General features: G+C 42.3%; 1 protein-coding gene across 12 annotated transcripts in view; it reads left to right on the forward strand.

Annotated features, from left to right (window-relative positions):
• zranb3 (zinc finger, RAN-binding domain containing 3) overlaps positions 1 to 25,049 on the forward strand; it is a 145,855-nt gene that overhangs the window by 35,254 nt on the left and 85,552 nt on the right. For 9 of the 12 annotated variants that reach the window (XM_061797146.1, XM_061797147.1, XM_061797149.1 and 6 more), the window contains 5 exons: positions 6,047 to 6,218; positions 10,095 to 10,229; positions 14,791 to 14,910; positions 20,949 to 21,068; positions 24,193 to 24,372. In XM_061797146.1, the coding sequence (XP_061653130.1) occupies positions 6,047 to 6,218; positions 10,095 to 10,229; positions 14,791 to 14,910; positions 20,949 to 21,068; positions 24,193 to 24,372 (727 nt within the window). The remainder of the gene's footprint in view (positions 1 to 6,046; positions 6,219 to 10,094; positions 10,230 to 14,790; positions 14,911 to 20,948; positions 21,069 to 24,192; positions 24,373 to 25,049) is intronic. The other 3 variants (XM_061797148.1, XM_061797116.1, XM_061797154.1) reach the window with 3 other exon arrangements.

Genomic DNA, 25,049 nt, shown 5'->3' on the forward strand with positions numbered 1-25,049 from the left:
TTCACAACACATTAAACTCGATTTACACTGTAGATCCATGGGCCCAATTCCGATTTAATGGCAATATCTAAAATATTTAACTGTACAGTGGATACGGAAATTTTTCAGACCCCTAAAAGTTTTCACTCTTTGTTATATTGCAGCCATTTGTTAAAATCATTTAAGTTCATTTTCCCTCATTAATGTACACACAGCACCCCATATTGACAGGGGAAAAAAACGTAATTTTTGAAATTTTTGCTGATTTATTAAAAAAAGAAAAACTGAAATATCACACAGCCCTAAGTATTCAGACCCTTTGCTGTGACACTCATATATTTAACTCGGGTGCTGTCCATTTCTTCTGATCATCCTTAAAATGGTTCTACACCTTCATTGGAGTCTAGCTGTGTTTGATTATACTGATTGGAGTTGATTAGGAAAGCCACACACCAGTCTATACAAGACCTTACAGCTCACAGTGCATGTCATAGCAAATGAGAATCATGAGGTCAAAGGAACTGCCTGAAAAGCTCAAAAGACAGAATTGTGGCAAGGCACAGATCTGGCCAACGTTACAAACAAATTTCTGCTGCACTTAAGGTTCCTAAGAGCACAGTGGCCTCCATAATCCTGAAATGGAAGACATTTGGGATGATCAGAACCCTTCCTAGAGCTGGCCTCTGACCAAAACTGAGCAGAAGGAGAGAAGAGCCTTGCTTTGAGAGATAAAGAAGAACCCAAAGATCACTGTGACTGAGCTCCAGAGATGCAGTCGGGAGATGGGAGAAACAGTCTGGGCTTTATGGCAGAGTGGCCCGACGGAAGCCTCTCCTCACTACAAGACATGAAAGCCTGCATGGAGTTTGCTAAAAAAAAAAAAAAAAACACCTGAAGGACTCCAAGATGGTAGAAATATGATTCTCTGGTCTGATGAGACCAAGATAGAAATTGTTGGCCTTAATTCTAAGCGGTATGTGTGGAGAAAACCAGGCACTGGTCATCACCTGTCCAATACATTCCCAACAGTGAAGCATGGTGCTGGCAGCATCTTGCTGTGGTTGTGTTTTTCAGCTGCAGGGACAGGGAGACTGGTTGCAATCGAAGGAAAGATGAATGCGGCCAAGTGCAGGGATATCCTGGACGAAAACCTTCTCCAGAATGCTCAGAACCTCCAAATGGGCCAAAGGTTCACCTTCAAAAAAGACAATGACCCTAAGCACACAGCTAAAATAACAAAGGAGTGGCTTCAGAACAACTCCGTGACTGTTCTTGAATGGCCCAGCCAGAGCCCTGACTTAAACCCGATTGAGCATCTCTGGAGAGACGTGACAATGGCTCTCCATCAACGTTCACCATCCAACCTGACAGAACTGGATAGGATCTGGAAGGAGGAATGGCAGAGGATCCCCAAATCCAGGTGTGAAAAAGACTCATGGCTGTATTAGCTCAAAAGGGTGCTTCTACTTAATACTGAGCAAAGGGTCTGAATACTTATGGCTGTGTGATTTTTCAATTTTTATTTTTTAATAAATGTGCAAACATGTCTACATCTGTCTACATTGAACGAATACATGAAACTCACATGCGCCAACGCCCAAATTGGACTTAATAACTCCACACGTGTCAACACCTGGCAGTGACAACACCTGACTGTGTTGCTGCAAAGTTTGAAGTCAGAGCCAGAAGTTTCAATGCCAAATACTGTACATACAAAGCATTGATTTGGATGTCCATCAAACTTAGAAGCTTCGTAAAGGATGGGCCCCACCCCCTTTAATGGTAATGCTTTTTTTTGTTTTTGTTGTTGTTTTTTTATATACAATATCAACGTGTCTGTGGAATAAAATTCAGAGCCAATCACACCATAAGGATACATTTCTCAGTGGAGAGACAACTCTTAATCAATAAATTAACCAAACAGGAGTTGGGATGAACCCCTTACTTACCCCCTGACTCTTAATTCTCCAGCATACAAAGCCATGATTCTATGTTTCCACCATTATGAAAACAGCTTCAAGTGGCCAATGTTTTGTTCCAGCATGAATGTGCCTCAGTGCATAAAGCATGGTTTATAAAACCAGGATTGGATAAGTTTGGTCTGGAAGCACTTGGGAACCTTAACTTCAACCCCGTCTAAAACATTTGGGAAAAGCTCAAGCACAGGTGTCAAACTCAAGGCCCGGGTGCCAAATGTGGCCTGCCGCATCATTTTATGTGGCCCGAGAAAGTAAATCATTTGCATCAACTTCCATAAGTCTTGATAAAATCTGCACTCAAATTTTATTTCGTTATATATAATAAATAATGAGATATTGCAAGCATTTTTTTTTTGTTATCAAACCGCTTTTTACAAAATGCAGCCCTATGGAGGTCACAAGCCAGTGCAAACTGTAGGCCGGTCCCAAGCCAGGATAAATGCAGAGGGTTGCGTCAGGAAGTGCATCCGTCTTAAAACTTTGCCAAACAAATATGAACGTTCATCCAAAGAATTCCATACCGGATCGGTCGTGGCCCGGGTTAACAACGTCCGCCACCAGCGCCGGAAACCTGCAGGGTGCCGGTGGAAATTTAGCTACTGTGGGTCAAAGTCGAAGAAGAGGTGTAAAGCGGGTTCTTCAGCAGAAAGAGAAGAGGAAAGCACAGAGCCTAGAACTGAATGTGGGGACTTTGAATGTTGGGACTATGACACGAAAATCTCAGGAGTTGGATGACATGATGATTAGGAGAAAGGTTGATATATTGTGTGTCCAGGAGACCAGGTGGAAAGGCACTAAGGCTAGAAGTTTCGAGGCAGGGTTGAAATTTTTTTACCATGGTGGAGATGGGAAGAGAAATGGAGTCGGGGTTATTTTAAAAGAAGAGTAAGCTCAGAATGTCTTGGAGGTGAAAAGAGTATCAGATCGAGTAATGAGGCTGAAACTTGAAATTGAGGGTGTTATGTATAATGTGATTAGTGGCTATGCCCCACAGGTAGGATGTGACCTAGAGGTGAAAAAGAAATTCTGGAAGGAGCTAGACGAAGTAGTTCTGAGCATCCCAGACAGAGAGAGAGTCGTGATTGGTGCAGATTGTAATGGACATGTTGGTGAAGGAAATAGGGGTGATGAAAAAGTGATGGGTAAGTACGGAATCCAGGAAAGGAACTTGGAGGGACAGGTGGTGGTAGACTTTGCAGAAAGGCTGCAAATGACTGTTGTGAACACTTTTTTTCCAGAAGAGGCAGGAACATAGCGTGACCTACAAGAGCGGAGGTAGAAGCACCAAGGTGGATTACATCTTGTGCAGACGATGTAATCTGAAGGAGATTACCGAATATAAGGTAGTGGTAGGGGAGAGTGAGGCTAGACAGCATAGGATGGTGGTGTGTAAAATGACTCTGGTGGTGGGGAGGAAGATTAGGAAGACAAAGGCAAAGCAGAGAACCATGTGGTGGAAGCTGAGACAGGAGTGTTGTGCAGCTTTTTGGGAAGAGGTGAGACAGGCTCTCGGTGGACAGGAGGAGCTTCCAGAAGACTGGACCACTGCAGCCAAGGTGATCAGAGAGGCAGGCAGGAGAGTACTTGGTATATCTTCTGGCAGGAAAGGAGAGAAGGAGACTTGGAACCTCACAGTACAGGAAATCATACAAGGAAAAAGGTTAGCTAAGAAGAAGTGGGACACTGAGAGGACCGAGGAGAGGCGAAAGGAATACATTGAGATGCGACATAGGGCAAAGGTATCGGTGGCAAAGGCCAAACAAGAGGCATATGATGACATGTATGCCAGGTTGGAGACTAAAGAAGGAGAAACGGATCTATACAGGTTGGCCAGACAGAGGGATAGAGATGGGAAGGATGTGCAGCAGGTTAGGGTGATTAAGGATAGAGATGGAAATATGTTGACTGGTGCCAGAAGTGTGCTAGATAGATGGAAATAATACTCCGAGGAGTAGATGAATGAGGAAAATGAGAGAGAAGGAAGAGTAGAAGAGGCAAGTGTGGTGGACCAGGAAGTGGCAATGATTAATAGGGGGGAAGTTAGAAAGGCATTAAAGAGGATGACAAATGGAAAGGCAGTTGGTCCTGATGACATTCCTGTGGAGGTATGTTAGCATCTAGGAGAGGTTGCTGTGGAGTTTTTGACCAGCCTGTTCAATAGAATTCTAGCGTGTGAGAAGATGCCTGAGGAATGGAAGAAAGGTGTGATGGTGCCCATTTTTAAGAACAAGGGTGATTTGCAGAGCTGTGGGAACTATAGAGGAATAAAGTTGATGAGCCACACAATGAAGTTATGGGAAAGAGTTGTGGAGGCTAGACTCAGGACAGAAGTAAGTATTTGCGAGGAACAGTATGGTGGTACTGCATGCGGAAGTCTGGAGTGGCAGAGAAGTATATTAGAATAATACAGGATATGTACGAGGGCAGCAGAAAGGTGGTGAGGTGTGCTGTAGGTGTGACAGAGGAATTTAAGGTGGAGGTGGGACTGCATCAGGGCTCAGCCCTGAGCCCCTTCCTGTTTGCAGTGATGATGGATAGGCTGACAGATGAGGTTAGACTGTAATCCCTGTGGACCATGATGTTTGCAGATGACATTGTGATCTGCAGTGAAAGCAGGGAGCAGGTGGAGGAACAGTTAGAAAGATGGGGGCATGCACTGGAAAGCAGAGGAATGAAGATTAGCCGAAGTAAGACAGAATATATGTGCATGAATCAGAGGGGTGGTGGGGGAAGAGTGAGGCTACAGGGAGAAGAGATAGCAAGAGTGGAGGACTTTAAATACTTGGGGTCAACCATCCAGAGCAATGGTGAGTGTGGTCAGGAAGTGAAGAAACTGGTTCAAGCAGGTTGGAACGGGTGGAGGAAGGTGTCAGGTGTGTTATGTGACAGAAGAGTCTCTGCTAGGATGAAGGGCAAAGTTTATAAAACAGTGGTGAGGCCAGCCATGATGTACGGATTAGAGACACTGGCACTGAAGAGACAACAGGAAGCAGAGCTGGAGGTGGCGGAAATAAAAATGTTGATGTTCGCTCTGACCAGGTTGGATAAAATTAGAAATGAGCTCATCAGAGGGATAGCCAAGGTTCGATGTTTTGTAGACAAAGTTAGAGAGAGCAGACTTCGATGGTTTGGACACGTCCAGAGGAGAAATAATGAGTATATTGGTACAAGGATGATGATGATGGAGCTGCCAGGCAAGAGAGCTAGAGGAAGACCAAAGAGAAGGTTGATGGATGTCGTGAGGGAAGAAAACCCACACATGCACGGGGAGAACATGTAAAACTCCACACAGGCGGGGCCGGGGATTGAACCGCGGTCCTCAGAACTGTGAGGCTGACGCTCTAACAGTCGGTCACCGTGCCGCCTCAACTTTTTAATTTATGTAAAAATGTAAATAACTTAATTTTAGTTCTTTTTTTGTTGTTTTGAAATTAAAAGACATTTTGTTTGAATATTACATTAAATTATTTGTGGCCCTTTTAAGGTTTGTATTTAAGTAACCCTGAACTAGAACATACAGTAGATTGTAAGCCAGGTCCTCCCATCCAACTCACTTCAATGGTCACGTGTCCATATAGTGGAGACTAGAGCTATAAAATAGCGATTTATTAGCATCCATTCCTTCATACTGGTAAAAGTATGTAAAACTGCCTATACACATTTGTTATTCCCTTTCCTCAACAATAACAAGTCCAAAAACACTCAAGTGGAAAGCAGCACATTTTGGCAACCCCTTCTTCATTCTGTCCAGCCAACATGCATGGCAGATAACCAGCCTTTGTCTACGGGGCCACTTTTATGCTAAAACCCGTTTTGGCTGATGAGCTGTGAAAGTTTGCCGTGGCCTCGAGACAAATTACTTTGCTGCCCTACAAATGGCCCTGACGCAAAAATATGGATCCCCAACTGCGTGAGTAGAGCTTTTACGCTTTTCACAGTGCAAGACTGTTGTAGTGGCAGGCAGCTCCAAGGTGGGAATTTTCAAATGTGTTTAACTACTCCTATAGGGTACTTCAATAAATAAGCATATTCATGATAGTTTGCTTGAGTTTGTAATAGGTTTTTAACTCTTAATTCCTCTCCTGCAGGTACTTTGGGCCCCGCAGGCAGTGGGATTGTAGGGGGGCATCCAACCTTGAGGAGCTGCACCACCAGCTGAACCAGATCATGATCCGTCGCCTTAAGGCTGAGGTGCTTAGTCAGCTTCCCCCCAAAATCCGCCAGCGCATCCCGTTCGACCTTCCAAAGGATGCTGCTAAGGTAAATTTACATTACTGTTCCCTTAAGCAATGTTTATCTGTATATTGTATATATATCTGTATAAATCTGTATATTGTTTTATATATTATAATGTTCATCTGTCCAGCACGAGTCCACTAATATACTGTGTCAACATTATGGTTTCGGAATAGCTTGGAAGGATCTCAAATAATCAAGATGAAATGAAGGTCTATTTTGTGTGTGTGCGTGCGTCCCATTCAACATACATACAGTATACACACCTTATTTAACAGCATGTAGAGCATATACGTGGAACGTCGATAAAACGCACTAATAGGTACTAATACGGGGGGTCGTCCGTTATAGCTGATTACAGTCCGGTACATAGAACCCCCCCGCCCTTTTTTTTTCTTTTTCTTTTTTTGGTAACCATATGTACCCATATTACTGTACAGTACAAATTTAATGTTTTGTACTTTTTTCGTGGACTATAAAGCCCAGTACAGTACAAAGTTATTGCAAATAAATATTTAAAAAATAGATTCAAATGTTTGAAAAGTTTAAAAATATATCCAGTTACCGCTGGTGTGCTTTATGTGTACATTGTTGACGTAGTCGTCATAGGTGAGTTGTTCTCATTAGCCACGAAGAATAAATGCTTCCTAGTTCCAACTCCGTTGTCATAGATGAACGGCTTGACAAGAAAAAAAACTTACTGTACCAAAAATAGCATGTTCCAGACTCCAAAGACTTGCGTGTTGTATTTTCTTTGCATTAAAATCGCAGCCATTGTGGGCTTTCTGCGGTGCAGAGCACTATGCGAGATATGCTACTACAGGATAATAGATAACTCCTGCCATCATGGCAGCCAGGTGGGAATGTTGCCTCACTCAACATGGTCGCCACATAGGCACGTTTGATGACGTAATCTAGTCATATTGGCTATCAACGACCCGGAAACATCTGCCTGCCAGTCTCTGCCTATATTGCCCCACAGCACCGGTAAACAACAGGGGCCAATTCTGGACCTAACAGACTTTGTCAACGGCAGTTTAAGTGACAAATGGAAACTATTTTTGGATGCATTGTTTGGTCCCAACGGTCCGTTTTATCCGATATCCGTTATATCGGGGTCCGTTTTATCGACGTTCCACTGCATGTCAAACTCAGGTCTGCGGGCCGGATTGTCTCTATATTATATACAGTATGGTCCGCGAGACCATATCAAATGTGTATTAGAGGTGGACTGCCAGTATATAGCACATGCGCTGCTAATACTACAAATCCCAGAATGCTTTGCTAGTGTGTTGCTTGTCAGTCGAGACCAGCAAGCACCTCCTCCTTTTCTGTTGCAGTTGCAACTATACTCTCCTCGGCAAATTTAACCCATTCCCAAAAATGGCCACGCGAAGAATGGAAAACAGGACCTTTCAAATCAGGTGGGAGGCAGATTATCCGTTCACGACAGATTTAAAATTTCAGATCTACAGATTTTATCTATTTGAATAAGAAACAAATACCACTGATGTCTTTTATTGCACATTTGATTGAGTCATCATGTGTTTACAATATTAAGGTTTGCTTATTCCAAATTCAGTTAAGTTTGTATTGAGTTTGGCCCTCGACTTTGTCCCAATTTTTAATTTTGGCCCACTGTGAATTTGAGATTGATACCCCAGATGTTGAGGAAGTTCAGTGTTTTCTGTGTTGATTGCTGGTGGCATCCTTTTAGGCTCACAATAATAATGGCGGTAGATTTTGCTACCTACGTAAGCTATTGAATCCTGTCTCTGTCAGAGCTATACAAAATTATTGGGACATGATCTGACCATGAAGTGAAAATTGGGTTGGAGTTTTCTGTTCATTAGAACAAGCATTTGTGGGGTTAGAAATTACTTGAATGAGATGGCCTGACTCAGGATCTACTGTATTTCATCTTTGTGTTTGATGGGTTTGAGGTTAGGTTTTCTTTAATATCGTCTAAAATGAAAAAAAAAAATTCAAAATGAACTAAGAGAGCAGTAATCAAGATAAAATAATCATTTGAGATGTATTAATTTTGAATTTTGTACATTCTAGACCAGGGGATTGAATTCCCACTAGAGGTAACCAGCACCAGTTATTATTTTTTTCATATCAGCTGCAAGAATGTATGAGCTGTTTTAGTGCTAATAATGCACTAAGCCCCATCTTTTGGAGCGACACGACAATAAGAAAGATGCCCATAATAAGTGACTACGCTGCATTTTTACCCCTGAATCTCCCTGAATGCTTTATTTGGTGGCTAAAGGTGGCCAATGCTTCTCCATAGAGGTGCCAATTAGGTAGGTAGATGCACAACTGTTGGAAAAGCAATTGTTGTGTTTTGTAGCTTTTCTTGAGCAGCTCCCTTATCTGAAGTTGGCTGAAGCAGATAATTTGTCTCAGGTGTAGGCACGGGCTGCAGCTGCTTACTTTTTCGTCTTTCGTTATTAGATTAATCTCAGTGTTTTTCAGTAGTAAAATGATGATAGAGAATCTTGCAGCTAATGACGTGAAAGGGGAACATTAGCTTCCTACCGTAATGTAAAAAAAATAATAATGTGAAAGACCTTACAACCCAAGACCCCCACCCACCATCTCCAAGCCCCCTTAAAAATGTGCATACCTGGACCACTCACTAGCTAGGCCCTGGTCCTCTAATTTTACTCCCTAATGATGGCTTTTATCTTCCACAGCCAGACACTTTTTATGCCCCACCTGCCCTTTACATTTTTAGCCCTGGCCTTTTTGTCTGTGGTGGTCAAGTGAATATCATCATGGGTGGAGTGTTTAGCCACTCATTTTTTAAACAGCAGATTGTTAAGCTTGACTATAACATTTAATAATTTGAATAAAAACTACTTTCCCGACTGTCAAACCCTTGTTTATGCAGGTACTGCTGAGTGGAACATCTGAGCAACAAAACATAAATGGAACGGATCTTTTTTCTCCTGCAACATGATCCTATTTATTCATTCAGTCGTCCTTGACTTTGACTAAATTCTACTGAAATGCTAATGATTTCACTGAATGGAAACACTTTCATGTTCCAATCAAAACTTGTTTATTATCTTAAACACACAGCTCAAAAATCCCGCCAAGAAAACTCACACAGGATGTGCACATTAATAAGTCTTTGCTCCGTTTATCTTTTTTTCTCCCCCATTTTCCCCTCCCCGATCACCTCATCTACTACCTTCCCCAGCTTGCCATATGGTTCACAAGCAGAACTTTAGGAGCCCATTCAAACTTTTGTGTTAATGTTCTGCGCGATTCAACTGAGAATTACAAACAAAAGGCACAAAAGCCATGCTGCATAGAAATTAAATCAAGTTTTGCAGTGATTCAATACAGCATGCAATTTTTTTGTCAGGCTTCTACATCATGTAGTGCATTATAATCTAAAATAGTGCAACAATATAGGACACCCTGCTGTTAACCAACCAACTTTTGTTCGTTTTTATGATAAACAGAACCTGTTTATGAATAGCATGTCACGTGCTGCTGGCAGCCGCTCCGACTGCTACACTCTCCACTCTTTCTTTAAATACTCCTCGCCAATCACCTTGAGAGCACACGAGGCATCTTTGATTTATTGTAGCGGCCTGGTTGCTTCTCCATCTTCGACCCTGGCTTGTCACAAGACAGCTATAATTGGGAGATGCTCCTGACCCACCTAACACAGTAGCCTAGTTGGAGGGGGACGCATCCTTGGGAATTCTCTGCCTTTTTTCTCCTCCATCTTTCTTTCCCTTCCAGGAAAACTAGGACATCCAGTAGCACCATTAATTGTTTTGCCCTTTATATCTCCAAAAGAGCTGAGATTGAAAGAAAAAGATGTTGAAAAACTAAAGAATGCAATCCCACCACCTTTGCCCTCTCCTTGCTTTGCAGGAGGCCACAGCCAGCTTCGCCGAGTGGGAGAGACTGATGAAGGGATGTGGGTCAGAGGTTGTTGCCACCAGCAACCCCTTCGCTAAGGTCATGAGCCTGATCACACGGATGTACAAGCAAACAGCAATTGCCAAGGTAATAGGAGACCTGCACTGTAAAGAATTGTACTCCTAAAAAAATAAAACCAAAAGTAATCTTCTGGCAGCTGTGGTTGCCAACATTATTCTGTAAAATTACAGTATTACATTTTCGGCAAAATTCAGTCTTTTACTGTGAATGAAAAATACAGAATGGACTGTAAAAAAACAAAATAATCAATCAATGTTGGCAGCTAGTTGCCATGCCATAGTTATTCTGTAAAATTACAGTCTTTAACTGTCAGCAAAATTGTTTTTTTTTTACTTTTAATAAAAAATACAGTATAGACTGTAAAAATCAGTAATCTGTTTGCAGCTTTGTTTGCCATGATTATTCAGTAAAAATATGTCATGTCAAGATGCATACCATTTGTGCTCCGGCGCACTTTGCAGTTGCGCACTAGGTTTGTTACCTATAGCTGCTAAATGGTGCTAGTTAGCTGCTCAATCCATCTCCTGTGATGTGCACACAGTACATTTGTTACGCTAATGCAAACAAATCAAAAACATCACTTACAGTACACTATATATATTTTACCAGGTCATTCATGAAATAAAACTGCTCCTCAATAATTAGCAGGGTGTCAGTGGATGGAAAAAAGAGCTGATCCACTGATTGCAGTTTGTGCAGATGCCGATTAGGTGAAATTTCTCACAGTGCAACAAATACTGTATGATAATGTAATTCAAAAAATTGGGATGATTGATTAACAATAAACTGCTGAATTTTAGTAATACATTACCAACAGTTTGATAATGTTGAAATTCTGCTGTAAATTCACATCAATTTTTACAGTGTGGTTGCAGGACAGCCTTCTGTATTATGTGGTGGGCATTGGTGTTCCTTGATTTGAGATTTCTTGAGCTTTTTAATTGATGTTAGTCAACCAGACTCTCTGTGTTTAGCCGTTTGTGTCATCTCTTTTTCAAATTCTGTATTATGCTTGCAATCAAATCGGGCCAAAACATCCCTGACACCGAAGTACAACTTGTGGGTTTAAATACTGGAGCATGCTATGAAAAATGCACCATCGCATCATTAGTGCCATTTGAGGCACACAGTCAACAAACCTACTCAACAAGATTAATCAAAATGTGCCTTCAAACAATGTTAACCTCTGCGGCACATCTGAGAGCCAAGAGTTTGCAAAGAATATCACTTTAAATCAGTGAAATAAATATCATCTTTCTGAAAAAGGATGAATTGATACTCCATCTTGGTGAGCTCTCATGGCAGCGCATCGCCATGGAAACAAAACTTAATGGTCGCTGGTGAAAAGCACTTAGACAAAGCCAGGGGGTTCTAACTATGGTATTATTTAGTCACGTCCAATCTGGCATGATTACACCCTGCACCAACACCATTACACCTCTGTAATCGTGTTGCTATGGAAACAATGGCTTTCAATTTGAAATGAGAAGGAAATCAACAATGGGTGAGGGTGGCTGGATCCATGCAGCATTCCATTCCTGTACTCCTGGTCTGTAGTGCCGCTGAGCTTGATTCTCTTGCTGTGGCAGAATATCTGCCTCCCATATTGCAAAGTAAACATTGCAATAAGCACAGCATCTGCCATGTTTGAGGCTGGTGTTTCTCTTAATTAGCTTGTTGGCCTGAGCCGCGAGAAGCGCGGCCCCAAGGTTTACCAAACTCCGGAGATAACCACCAAATGCAATCATCATCGCAACTCTACAAGCCTGTGTTTGTATCTTGTTATGAGCTTCATGTTGTTTGCTGATTGGCTTCTGCTCAATTTAGCCCAACTCGGCTACTCCTTACATGACAAAAGCCATCTCGTCCAACTCAGGGCAGATATCTCCACCCCAACAACATTGTTGTTTGTTTGTTTTTTTTCCAGTGAGCAGGATTACTTAAAACAATTTGACCAATTTCCACAAGGGCAAGAAAATTATATATTTTTTTAAATTCCTTTATTTATCTTTGAATTCATGCATGTGGTATCTATGGAGGTCCACTGTTTCCTTGGCTGCAGCCTGTGCTTGACCGAGTGCCTTTCTAGTGTCCTTTATCATTTTTAGAGTATGACACACTTTCTATACTTTGAAGGATTTGTTTTTTTTTAATCATCGTGAGGGGGTAGAACGGTGAAATATCACATTTATGTCACTCTGACAAGCAGCATGGCCCCCGCCTGCTTGCATGCCTGCCAGTCGGCCTGGTGATGATGGTGCCAAAAAAGCCTTTGGGGTATTTTTATTGCTTTAGCCGCGAAGCATCTGCTCACAATTACCCAGAGAGGACAGCTCTGATGCTGGACTTTAAAGCAAGTGAACGGCCTGCTTCAGACAGTTGAGAAGTTTGTGCACTAATTAAATTGAACAGAAAGGACTCAGCATAACCAAGCCGTCAGTAATGAGGACCTCCTGATCAGAAGAGGGTCAGCAGACCTGGTGAAGTGATTTATTATTTGGAGCACTGACTAATTATCAGTAAAGCAAAGCAGAGGTTCTCCTGCCAGAGGAGGTGTCATGGCTGCTGAGGTTGTCAGGTCACAGGAGGTATCTAGATTATAGAGGTGGGATTTCACACTCAAAGAGTCTCTTAACTCTCCAGTAAGGGATGTGTTTGACTCAAATAAAAACCTTAATATTCCATATTCCATATTCCAGCCGCAGTCATCACCACAGGTGATCACTGGGCAGCAGCACAATTTGAACTGATACGAGATACCTGCAGGCTACAGTTAACTCAGCATTACGTTGTTTTTTAAGTTTTTTTTTTTTTTTTTTAACTATAAGCTTCAATCTGTCTCTCAAGGTCACGGGTTGAACAGAAGTAAGCAGAAGTCTGTGTTTAAGTTACCGTTTGGACTGTTTTCAATTTTACTGTACTTTGTTCTTTGTTTTTTGATTTTAACCTAATTCACTTGGTTTTGGCTTGCGTTTTTTCTTGTTGTTTCCATGTTAGTTTAACCTGTGTCTTGACATCAAACTCATCCTTCGTCTGCATTGCTCCTAATGTTTTCCACCAGTCAGCGCTCTGCTTTCATGTGGACCTCTACATGTTGTTAGTCTGTGTGTATTTGGTTGCTGCTTTAAGTTCTGTCTTTTTGACCAAGTGCCATTCTAGTGTCCTTAATCATTTTTAGAGTGTGACACACTTTCTATACTTTGGAGGATTTTGGAGACAAATTCCTTGTGTGTTTTTTGGACATACTTGGCAAATAAAGATGATTCTGATTCTGGTTGTAGTCTTTTGTAGTGAGTCTGTCCACTGTGCTCTTTTTGCTCCTGGTGTTTTTGGATTTGGGAATTGGCATCTTGGCTCTAAGGTGCTTTTGTATTGTTGCAAATTAACCCTATTCGTGTTTCCTGTCTGGTTTAGGGCCGTATTTTTCCACGTGCTTAAGTCAGAAAGGTGCACAGTTGCACTCTTCCAGCTGTACAGATTCTTCTGTCAACTTAACTCTTGTCATTTATGGACCTTCATGTCAGACATTTATTCTGGGTAGAGCAACCCTAAAATGTGGGCGTTCCCTGTCAAATCTGGCCTTGCGTGCTTTCTTTGGTCGACATAAGCACTTTTCTTCTTATCTGCTCCGAGGGTGTAGTAAATCCACTCCCGCATGAACGTGAACCCTTATATTGCACTTGAAGTTCCGATTCCATTACAAAGTTGATGCATGTCATTTATACAGCGGCTGAAATAAGTATTTAACATGTCACTATTTTTCTCATTAAATATATTTCCAAATGTGCCATTGACCTGAAAATTTCACCAGATGTTGGGAACAAGTAATCCATACATACAAAGAAAGTAGAACAAATAAGCCCCAAAATGTGTGTAATAATGTGAAATGAGACTGGGAAAAAGTATTGAACACATCAACTGGTATTTATTTAATACTTTTTACAAAATGTTTGCAATGACAGCTTCAAGACACCTCCTGTATGGAGAAACTAGTCACATGCATTGCTCTGGTGTGATTTTGGCCCATTCCTCCACACAAGCAGACTTCAAATCTTGAAGGTTCCATGGGCTTCTTTTATGGACCTCAAGTTTTAGTTCTTTCCATAGATTTTCGATTGGATTCAAGTCAGGTGATTGAAATGTGAAATGACACGGCCGACCTAGCATGCTTACCCATTTAAAAGCTAGAATTTGCGTGGATTACGACCAAAGTTCAAATTCAACATAAAAATAAAAACTTACTTTCAGTCTGTCGGCTGTGCTCTTTCTGTTATGTGTTCAACTCTGGATTCACACTGCTCTGAACCTTAATTTTTCCCCGTAATCTCAGGCTGAGGGCAACACACCAATCATATCTCTGAGTTGCAAGGTATTGATTTGCAGTTGCTTTGTGTTCTCACTCTCTTTTTAAGTCCAGATCTCTTGGCATTAAATAGAGAATTGATCACAACAGAGAGGATGGTGCTGTGATTAAATGACTTCTTCACTGATCTAGCCAATTCCTTCCTGTGCAGTCCACCAGTGGATTGATAGATTCAGTGACTCTTTTTAATCTGTGTCCATTTCTGTGTGTGTGCGTGCGTGTGCGTGTGTGTGTGCGTGCGTGTGCGCGTGTGTGTGATTCTAGGCTGGAGCAGTGAAAGACTACATCAAAATGATGCTGGACACAGAGCAACTCAAATTCCTGGTTTTCGCCCATCACCTCACTATGCTGCAAGCCTGCACCGAGGCTGCCATTGAGGCCAAGGTAACGGCAGCATCACCCATCTATTCACTATTATCTCTATTGCCGAGTGTATTTTGTGGAGGGGAGCATCCAACTAATCAGTTATTGTTTGCTAAACCAGAATAACCTTTGTCAATGTTTTTTATTTTTATTTATTTATTTATTTTTTATTTTATTTTGTTTCGCAAAACCCCTTCCATATCATTACTCACTTATTGATGACGTTAGTATCTTCCTGTCATTACTCTACAATTAAGGGACATTTACCCTTTAAAAAAAAAGTACAGTACAGTTGTTAAATTTGAAATGTACTGCATGCAAGGTTAGATGATGTAATGTCAAACCATGTTTTAGTGGCATTTTATCGAAATTGCGTTTGGTAATATTCAACATTGAATTTAATTGGTGTGATCTTTTTGTTATCTTTGGTTGTAGACCAGCTTGGGAGTTTGAATGAACTTTACCTTTTGGCTGTTAAGATTTTAGATAATCTTTTTTTTTTCCACTGGTGACAAATGTTTGAGCCTTGGTAGAGGCTCTTCTGAGTTCCCTAGTCATTACCATACTATAACAGTACCAAGGTTAGATTACATTTAGAATAGCACTGGAACGCTGAAACTAAAATAGATATGAAGTCCTCGTGTATTGTAATGTATTATATTGATGGCAAGTTCACACTTTTCATTGATGTACTCTTTTAAACACAATCATAAAGTATGACTTTGATCAGTGTAGTAGGATATAATTTCCTCACTCAGAAAGTAAACTTTAATTTCCATGGCTTCTCGCCTACGACGTAATTCACAAGTTGTCACGAACAAACGGCATCACTTAGCTTAGCGCAGGCAACTAGCAGGAGGGTTCAAGATTGTGTGTGCGGCATAGGTCGAGGAGGTGTTGGATGTACATAATGCTTCACGACAACGTGCGATAACGCCTTTCCCCTGTGAGGCGCTCATTCCGCTCTGTTCCCACTCACCAATTAATACAGTAGGCCTAAAAAAGGAATCCTCTGTGAAAGATTGTGATGAGAAGCAGTGGAGGCTATTTCTTGTATCTGATAAAATCGCACCTCTGTGCTATAGCCGTTACCCTGTGGCACAATGGTTGGGGTTGTGTTTGATAGTTCTAAGTGCTCTTATTTCATAAACCAATATGCTGGAGAAAAGCACAGGTGTTGGAAAGGCAGGCTGTTTACTGAATGATTCATGGCCTTGCGATGATGTTAAAAGCAGGCGGATTCTTGGTTGTGACCTTTAGCCCGGAGAAGTCAAACTGGGCTCTCTGTTTTTTCCTAGTGAGCTACTGCTCAGTATTCATGATACTGTACTTACATTTACAGTGTATGTTGGAGCTGCACAGTGTGAAAATGGAGCAACTCCACATGACCCAAGGATCCAAACAAAAGAAAATAGCACTCACTGTGGTGCATTAGCAACTCAGTCAAGTTGTGCTTGAATGGACTTTCAGCTGCTGCTCTCTTTGTTTAGCAGAACAAAATACTGTTTACTGGTGTTAATTCATTCCAGTCCCTCCACTCAGCTTTGTTCATTTGCACGTCTTTTACAGAAATGTCCCTAATACATAGTACATGTTAATAAACTGCCCTTTGTTTGCAATGTCCAGCACAAACCTCCACCACCTTCCTTTGCAATTGTAAAAGCTTTTATTCAAATCAAGGATGGGTGAACACAACTCTGGTCACCTGACCTCTCTCCATTTACGTGAGCATGTTTTTCCCTGAAATGAACATGCATAAAGAAGAGGTGCACCACTGCTAGTAGACTGCATGCAAGTGTTTTAAATAATTTACCTAACAAATGAAAAATTGGATTTTAAATAAATATGGTGCTTAACATGAATAAGTCCACCCCGGCAGATTTAATTGAAAACATCAGTGTTTCTTTCAGAATCATTATTTTCTGTAGCATTCGATAGCAATATTTTTATAACATACAATGCTACAAAATGCTCTTAGAAATGTGGGCCAATGACAGCAAATGAGATTTGTCATTGTACTCATGCATTTAACTTTGCAATTTTGCAAAAATTAGTCGACACCAATTAAAGTCTATTCATTCATTCATTTTCCGGACCGCTTATTCTCACTAGGGTCGCGGGCGTGCTGGAGGCTATCCCAGCTATCTTCAGGCGAGAGGCAGTGTACACCCTGAACTGGTCACCAGCCAATCGCAGGGCACATATAAACAAACAACCATTGATACTCAAATTCACACCTACGGGCAATTTAGAGTCTCCAATTAATGCATGTTTTTGGGATGTGGGAGGAAACCGGAGTACCCGGAGAAAACCCACACAGGCACTGGGAGAACATGCAAACTCCACACAGGCAAGATCGGATTTGAACCCATGTCCTCAGAACTGCAGATGTGCTAACCAGTCGTCCATCGTGCCTCCTCCAATTAAAGTCTATCAAATCTAAATTTTAATTTGAAAATTTTAATTCACCACTTATTCGTCTAATCATCATCAAGAGTCTGAACATTAATAAAAAGGTGGGTGCAGCCATTTGTTAAGTTATAGTGCAGGAAATATTTTTTTGATCCCTCACTGATTTTGTAAGTTTACCCTTTGACAAAGACATGAACTCTCTATAATTTTAATGGTAGGTGTATTTTAACAGGGAGTGACAATATAAAAAATTTAATCTAGAAAATCACATAAAACAAAAGAAAAGAATAAAACATCTGCCTCAGGAGTCCCACAGGCCAAAAAGCTCCGATAGGACTCCTCCTTCAGCTTCGCGGCATCCCTCACCGTTGGTGTCCACCAACGGGTTCGGGGATTGCCGCCACGACAGGCACCGACGACCTTACGGCCACAGGTCCGGTCGGCCGCCACGGCAATAGAGGCGCGGAACATGGTCCACTCGGACTCAATGTCCCACGCCTCCCCCGAGACGTGGGTGAAGTTCTGCTGGAGGTGGCAGTTGAAACTCCTTCTGACGGGATTCTGCCAGACGTTCCCAGCAGACCCTCACAATACATTTGGGCCTGCCAGGTCGGACCGGCATCTTCCCCCCCACCATCGGAGCCAACTCACCACCAGGTGGTGATCAGTTGACAGCTGCGCCCCTCTCTTCACCCAAGTGTCCAAGACATGCGGCCGCAAGTCCGATGACACAACCACAATGTCGATCATCAAACTGCGACCTAGGGTGTCCTGGGGCCAAGTGCACGTGTGGACACCCTTGTGCTCGAACATTGTGTTCGTTATGGACAATCCGTGATGAGCACAAAAGTCCAATAACAGAACACCGCTTGGGTTCTGATCGGGGGGGGGGGGGGGCGTTCCTCCAAATCACGCCCTTCCAGCTCTCACTCTCATTGCCCACGTGAGCATTGAAGTCCCCCAGCAGAACGATGGAGTCCCCAGCGGGAACGCTCTCCAGCACCCCTTCCAAGGACTCCAAAAAGGGTGGGTACTCTGAACTGCTGTTTGGTGCATAGGCACAAACAACAGTCAGGACCCATCCCCCCCACCCGAAGGCGGAGGGAGGCTACCCTCTCGTCCACCGAGGGGAACCCCAACGTACAGGCGCCGAGTCGGGGTTCAATAAGTATACCCACACCTGCTCGGCGCCCCTCACCGTGTGCAACTACAGAGTGGAAGAGACTCCAACCCTTTTCGAGAGGACTGGTACCAGAGCCCAAGCCATGTGTGGAGGCGTGCCAGACTATATCTAGTCGGAACTTCTCGACCTCACACACCAGCTCGGGCTCCTTCCCTGCCACGTCCATAGAGCCAGCTTCTGTAGCCGGGGATCGGATCGCCAAGGTCCCCGCCTTCGGCCACCGCCCAGCTCACACTGCACCCAACCCCTATGGGCCCTCCCACAGGTGGTGAGCCCATGGCAAGGGGGACCCACGTTACCCTTTCGGGCTGTGCCCGGCCGGGCCCCATGGGTGCAGGCCCGGCCACCAGGCGCTCTCCTCCTAGCCCCACCTCCAGGCCTGGCTCCAGAGGGGGGCCCCGGTGACCCGCGTCTGGGCAAGGGAAAACTTTGTCTGGTCCCTCACCTAGGACCGGTTTGCCACGGGTGACCCTGCCAGGGACATAAAGCCCCAGACAACTTAGCTCCTAGGATCATTGGGACATACAAACCCCTCCACCACGATAAGGTAACAGCTCAAGGAGGGGCTAATCCAGTCAGTCGCGGGAATTATTTATTTTTTTAAATACCTTCCCTTCACAAATAAATATTTGCAATGTACCGTCTGTTTTTTTTCCCATGAAAACACATTTACAGATACCAAATACATCACACAGCTGTATTTAAAACCTGACTAAGACCTGTCCATGAAGTCATCATGTATTTTTTTTATTGAACCTTATCCAGGTAAGGTATTTGCAATGCCAACCTGGCTGCAGACGGCAGAGTAAAACAAAGCAAAATAGAAGCAAATACATATACATACTGTACAATGTGATATAGTAATAAAGTTAAATACATACATAATTGCACATGGTGAATAAAAGGTCCATAAAAGGCACGTGAGCGGATATTCTCTAAAGTTGTAGAAGAAAAATGTAATTGCCTGAATGCCAAGACATTAGAAAAATTTGTGTTTTTGAATAAATAAATATATAAATAAATGTAGAAGCCTGCAGATGACGATAGATGTGATTTATTGTTTTCAGATTTGTAGTGGGCGGCACGGTGAATGACTGTGATTTACAGTATTGTTCTCAAATTTGTTGTGGGGGGCACGGTGTTCGACTGGTTAGCACATATGCCTCACAGTTCTGAGGACCCTGGTTAAAATCCTGCCTCGCCTGTGTGGAGTTTGCATGTTCTCCCCGTGCCTGGGTGTGTTTTCTACGGGTACTCCGATTTCCTCCCACATCCCAAAAACATGCATGGTAGGTTAATTGAAGACTCCCAAATTTCCCATAGGTGTGAATCTTAGTGTGAATGGTTGTTTGTTTATATGTGTCCTGCGATTGGCTGGCGACCAGTTCTGGGTGTACCCGCCTCGCGCCCGAAGATAGCTGGGATAGACTAGGCTCCAGCACACCCGCGACCCTAGTGAGGATAAGCGGTACGGAAAATGGATGGATGGATGGAAATTTGTCATGGAACTGTGTAAGGATTCAGGCTCATGTCATTATTGCATTGTCCAGCTGATAAATAACATCTATAGTCATCTGCAAGCTTCTGTTGCACAATCTCTTAACGTATTTCATCTCAGTAAAATAGAATAAATATATTCTAATATATTGAAATGTAACTGTATCTCATAAAACTCCCTACCTCAAAGACTGTCTGCAGTCAGGTTTGCATTGCGAATAAGAATCAGGTCTCAATTGCCCCACCTGGATCAAGGGTTAGGTTTTAAAGGTATCAAAAATATTAGAAATTTAGATTAAGATATCAAATAAGACATTAAAACCTTGAAATACCAGCATTTTTTTAAATGCAGTCCAAATACTTATTTCACTCATCCATCCATCCATTTTCGACACCGCTTATCCTCACTAGGGTCGCAGGCATGGTGGGGCAGGCAACTGTGGACAGAAGGCGGCGTACACGCTGAACTGGTTGCCAGCCAATCGCAGGGCACAAATAAACAAACAACCATTCACACTCACATTCATATCTTCGGACAATTTAGAATCTTCAATTAACCTACCGTCCATGTTTTTGGGATGTGGGAGGAAACCAGAGTAAACGGAGAAAACCCACACAGGCACGGTGAGAACATGCAAACTCCACACAGGCAAGGCCGGATTTGAACGCGGGTCCTCAGAACTGTGAGGTGGATGTGCTCACCAGTCATTCACCGTGCTGCCTTATTTCACTCAGTGAAATGCAAATACATTTTCTGGATTTTTTTCTTTGATATTCTGTCCCTCACTGTTAAGATAAACCTTCCATAAAAATTATAGACTGCTCATGTCTTTGTCAGTGGGTGAACTTACAAAATCAGTGAGAGATCAAATAATTATTTCTTCCACTATATGTATAATTTTCCCCATCGATAGAAAGAGCTGCTTTGGTGAACAAGCAATTAGCATTGTGTGCTTTTGTTACACAGGCTGGTTATATTCGTATCGATGGCAGTGTCCCATCTTCTGAGAGAGTCCAGTTAGTTCACAAGTTTCAGAATGACCCAGAAACAAGAGTGGCCATCCTCAGCATCCAGGCAGCTGGTCAGGTACCATACACACACTTGCACATTCTTGGGAATTTAAATCAGGAAACAATCTTGTCTTTTGTAGTTTTAATAATATTGTTGCAAAGAGAGAGACAGTCAGGAGAGGTTACAAGTTGCTTCGTGTCTCTGCCCATCTCTGAGACACACATGGAAAAACAATACCTTATTACAACCCCAATTCCAATTAAGTTGGGACGTTGTGGTAAACATAAATAAAAACAGAATACAATGATTTGAAAATCACGTTCAACCTATATTTAATTGAATACACTACAAAGACAATATATTTAATGTTCAAACTGATAAACTTTATTGTTTCTAGCAAATAATCATTAACTTAGAATTTTATGGCTGCAACACGTTCCCAAAAAGCTGGGACAGGTGGCAAAAAAGTGGAGTAATTATCTAAAGGATGAAATTCAGCCATTAACAAGAAGGAGTTGTCCCATATCACCTATGACAAAACTTCTTTCAACTCTGCATTTCATTGCGCCTGGGTCATTTTAGCACTTTGTGATCATTCGGTTGTTAAGTCCGAAGTCATTTTGTAGGCGGTGTCACTTCCGGGTCCAGGAGGCCCCAGGCTCCATCCACTCATCATTTTAAATAACAATGTCCGGACCCGTGAATCTATTTACAACCCCCAATTCCAATGAAGTTGGGACATTGTGTTAAACATAAATAAAAACAGAATACAATGTTTTGCAAATCATGTTCAACCTATATTTAATTGAATACACTAAAAAGACAAGATATTTCATGTTCAAACTGATAAACTTTATTGTTTTTAGCAAATAATCATTAACTTAAAATTTTATGGCTGCAACACGTTCCAAAAAAGCAGGGACAGGTGGCAAAACTTAGAATTAGAATTTTATGGCTGCAACACTGGGGCAGGTGGCAAAAAAGACTGAGAAAGTTGAGGAATGCTCATCAAACACCTGTTTGGAACATCTCACAGGTGAACAGGCTAATTGGGAACAGGTGGGTGCCATGATTGGGTATAAAAGGAACTTCCCTGAGCTGCTCAGTCATTCACAAGCAAAGATGGGGTGAGGTTCACCTCTTTGTGAACAAGTGTGTGAGAAAATAGTCAAATAGTTTAAGGACAATGTTCCTCAATGTACAATTGCAAGGAATTTAGGGATTTCATCATCTACGGTCCATAATATCATCAAAAGGTTGAGAGAATCTGGAGAAATCACTGCATGTAAGCGTCAAGGCCAAAAAACAACATTGAATGCCCGTGACCTTCGATCCCTCAGGCGGCACTGCATCAAAAACCAACATCAATGTGTAAAGGATATCAACACATGGGCTCAGGAACACTTCAGAAAACCAATGTCAGTAAATACAGTTCGGCGCTACATCCGTAAGTGCAACTTGAAACTCTACTATGCAAAGCAAAAGCCATTTATCAAAAACAACCAGAAACGCCGCCGGCTTCTCTGGGCCTGAGCTCATCTTAGATGGACTGATGAAAAGTGGAAAAGTGTTTTGTGGTCCGACGAGTCCACATTTCAAATTGTTTTTGGAAATTGTGGACGTCGTGTCTTCCGGGCCAAAGACGAAACAATCCATTCGGACTGTTATAGACGCAAGTTCAAAAGCCTGCATCAGTGATTGTATGGGGCTGTGTTAGTGCCAATGGCATGGGTAACTTACACATCTGTGAAGGCACCATTAATGCTGAAAGGTACATACAGGTTTTGGAGAAACATGTGCCGCCATCCAAGCAGCGTCTTATTCATGGACGCCCCTGCTTATTTCAGCAAGACAATGCCAAACCACATTCTGCACGTGTTAGAACAGTGTGGCTTCGTATTAAAAGAGTGCGGGTACTAGACTGCCTGCAGTCCAGACCTGTCTCCCATTGAAAATGTGTGGCGCATTATGAAGCGTAAAATACCACAAGGGAGACCCTGTTGAACTCCTGAAGCTGTACATCAAGCAAGAATGGGAAATAATTCCACCTACAAAGCTTCAACAATTAGTGTCCTCAGTTCCCAAACGTTTATTGAATGTTGTTAAAAGAAAAGGTGATGTAACACTATGGTAAACGTGACCCTGTCCCAGCTTTTTTGGAACGTGTTGCAGCCATAAAATTCTAAGTTAATGATTATTTGCTAAAAGCAATAAAGTTTATCAGTTTGAACATTAAATATCTTGTCTTTGTCGTGTATTCAATTAAGTATAGGTGAAACATGATTTGCAAAACGGCACGGTGCACGACTGGTTAGAGTGTCTGCCTCACAGTTCTGAGGACCGGGGTTTGTTTCCCGGCCCCGCCTGTGTGGAGTTTTCATGTTCTCCCTGTGCCTGCGTGGGTTTTCTCCGTGTACTCCGGTTTCCTCCCACATCCCAAAAGACATGCACGCTAGGTTCATTGAAGAGTCTACATTGCCCGTAGGTGTGCAAATGGTTGTTTGTTTATATGTGCCCTGCAATTGGCTGGCAACCAGTTCAGGTTGTACCCCGCCTCCTGCCCATTGATAGCTTGGATAGGCTCAAGCACTCCCGCGACCCTTGTAAGGAGAAGCGACTCAGAAAATGGATGGATGGATGAATAATTTGCAAATCATTGTATTCTGTTTTTATTTATGTTTAACACAACGTCCCAACTTCATTGCATTGGGGTTATAAACCAAAGAAAAATGGGAGGGAGATGAGGAAAGAAGAAAGAAACACCTATTCACACAGTTATCTTGTCCTTGAGAGAAAAGGGAGGTTAAAGACAGGATGAGAGAAGGGAAGTGCACTTATCAGTGAAAATGAAAAATAGTTTTCTCACACAACTCGTTATTTACATCATTGCTGTCGTATGCTGTACATCATTGCTGTCCTAGTCACCACATGTTGCATCAAACTACTAAGCTACTTAGTACATTTGAAAAAGGCCACACAAGAACAAACTTTTGAAAAAGGCCACGCAAGAACAAAGGACGACTGAAGTGTTAAAATAGAACTATGGAATAATATAATAAAAGAATATAGAGATTATATTTTGTCATTTTTCCATAACACACATGCACACATGGACACACACACCACACCAAACCAAGCAACACACGAACGAATGCTGCGGTGCATTTCATGTTGTGAACAGTTTTTGGCTCCTCAACAGGGTTTAACCTTCACCGCCGCCAGCCACGTGGTATTTGCCGAGCTCTATTGGAACCCCGGGCACATTAAGCAGGCTGAGGATCGTGCCCACCGTATCGGGCAAACGTCGTCTGTCAACGTACACTACCTGATTGCCAAGGGTACCTTCGACAGCATGATGTGGTCCATGCTCGACAGGAAGGTACTTTACCCTTTTAAGGGGGAAAAACCTTTTTTGTCAAACTAAGTTTCGTATTGATCTCGTCCATATTGCACATTTGAGTTGAAATACATTTAAAATATTTTGGAAGTGTGTTTTAACAAGTTTAAATGTGTTTTAAGCATGAGGGTCAGTTACGTGTTGAACACATGCAATATTAACAGCAAGGTTTCAAACTACATTTTGATGGCCTGTAATGCCAGTAAATGTTCAATCTTGGTTCTGCTTGATCTCAATACAGACTTTGATACTGTTGTTCCTTATATCCTCATAGACAGGCTGAGGGACAGAGTAGGTGTCCAAGGCACTGCCCTTAACTTGTTCATATCCAAGCTATCAAATAGATAATTTTATGGTTGTTGGCCCCCATAGGTCAGAGTCTGTCCTCCTTTCCTACAGTGTTCCTCAAGGGTCAGTCCTCAAGGGTCAGTCTTGGGACTACTTTTTTGCGCTCAACATGCTTCCTCTAAGAGAGTCAGGAGTAAATTTGTACGTATTCTGAACCCAAAATAGGTAAAAATCTAAAATTTAGAAAGACCTTTTTTTTATATATATATAGTTTACCCCCTCCCACACACTTTAAGTACAGGGATCTCGTTTGATGTGCGTCCCCCGTCTGAGATTAAATTAGCAGGGATCCATGAAGCCACCGCCCTACA

The sequence above is a fragment of the Phyllopteryx taeniolatus genome, chromosome 1, assembly GCF_024500385.1.
Source record: "Phyllopteryx taeniolatus isolate TA_2022b chromosome 1, UOR_Ptae_1.2, whole genome shotgun sequence".
Taxonomy (NCBI): Eukaryota; Metazoa; Chordata; class Actinopteri; order Syngnathiformes; family Syngnathidae; genus Phyllopteryx; species Phyllopteryx taeniolatus.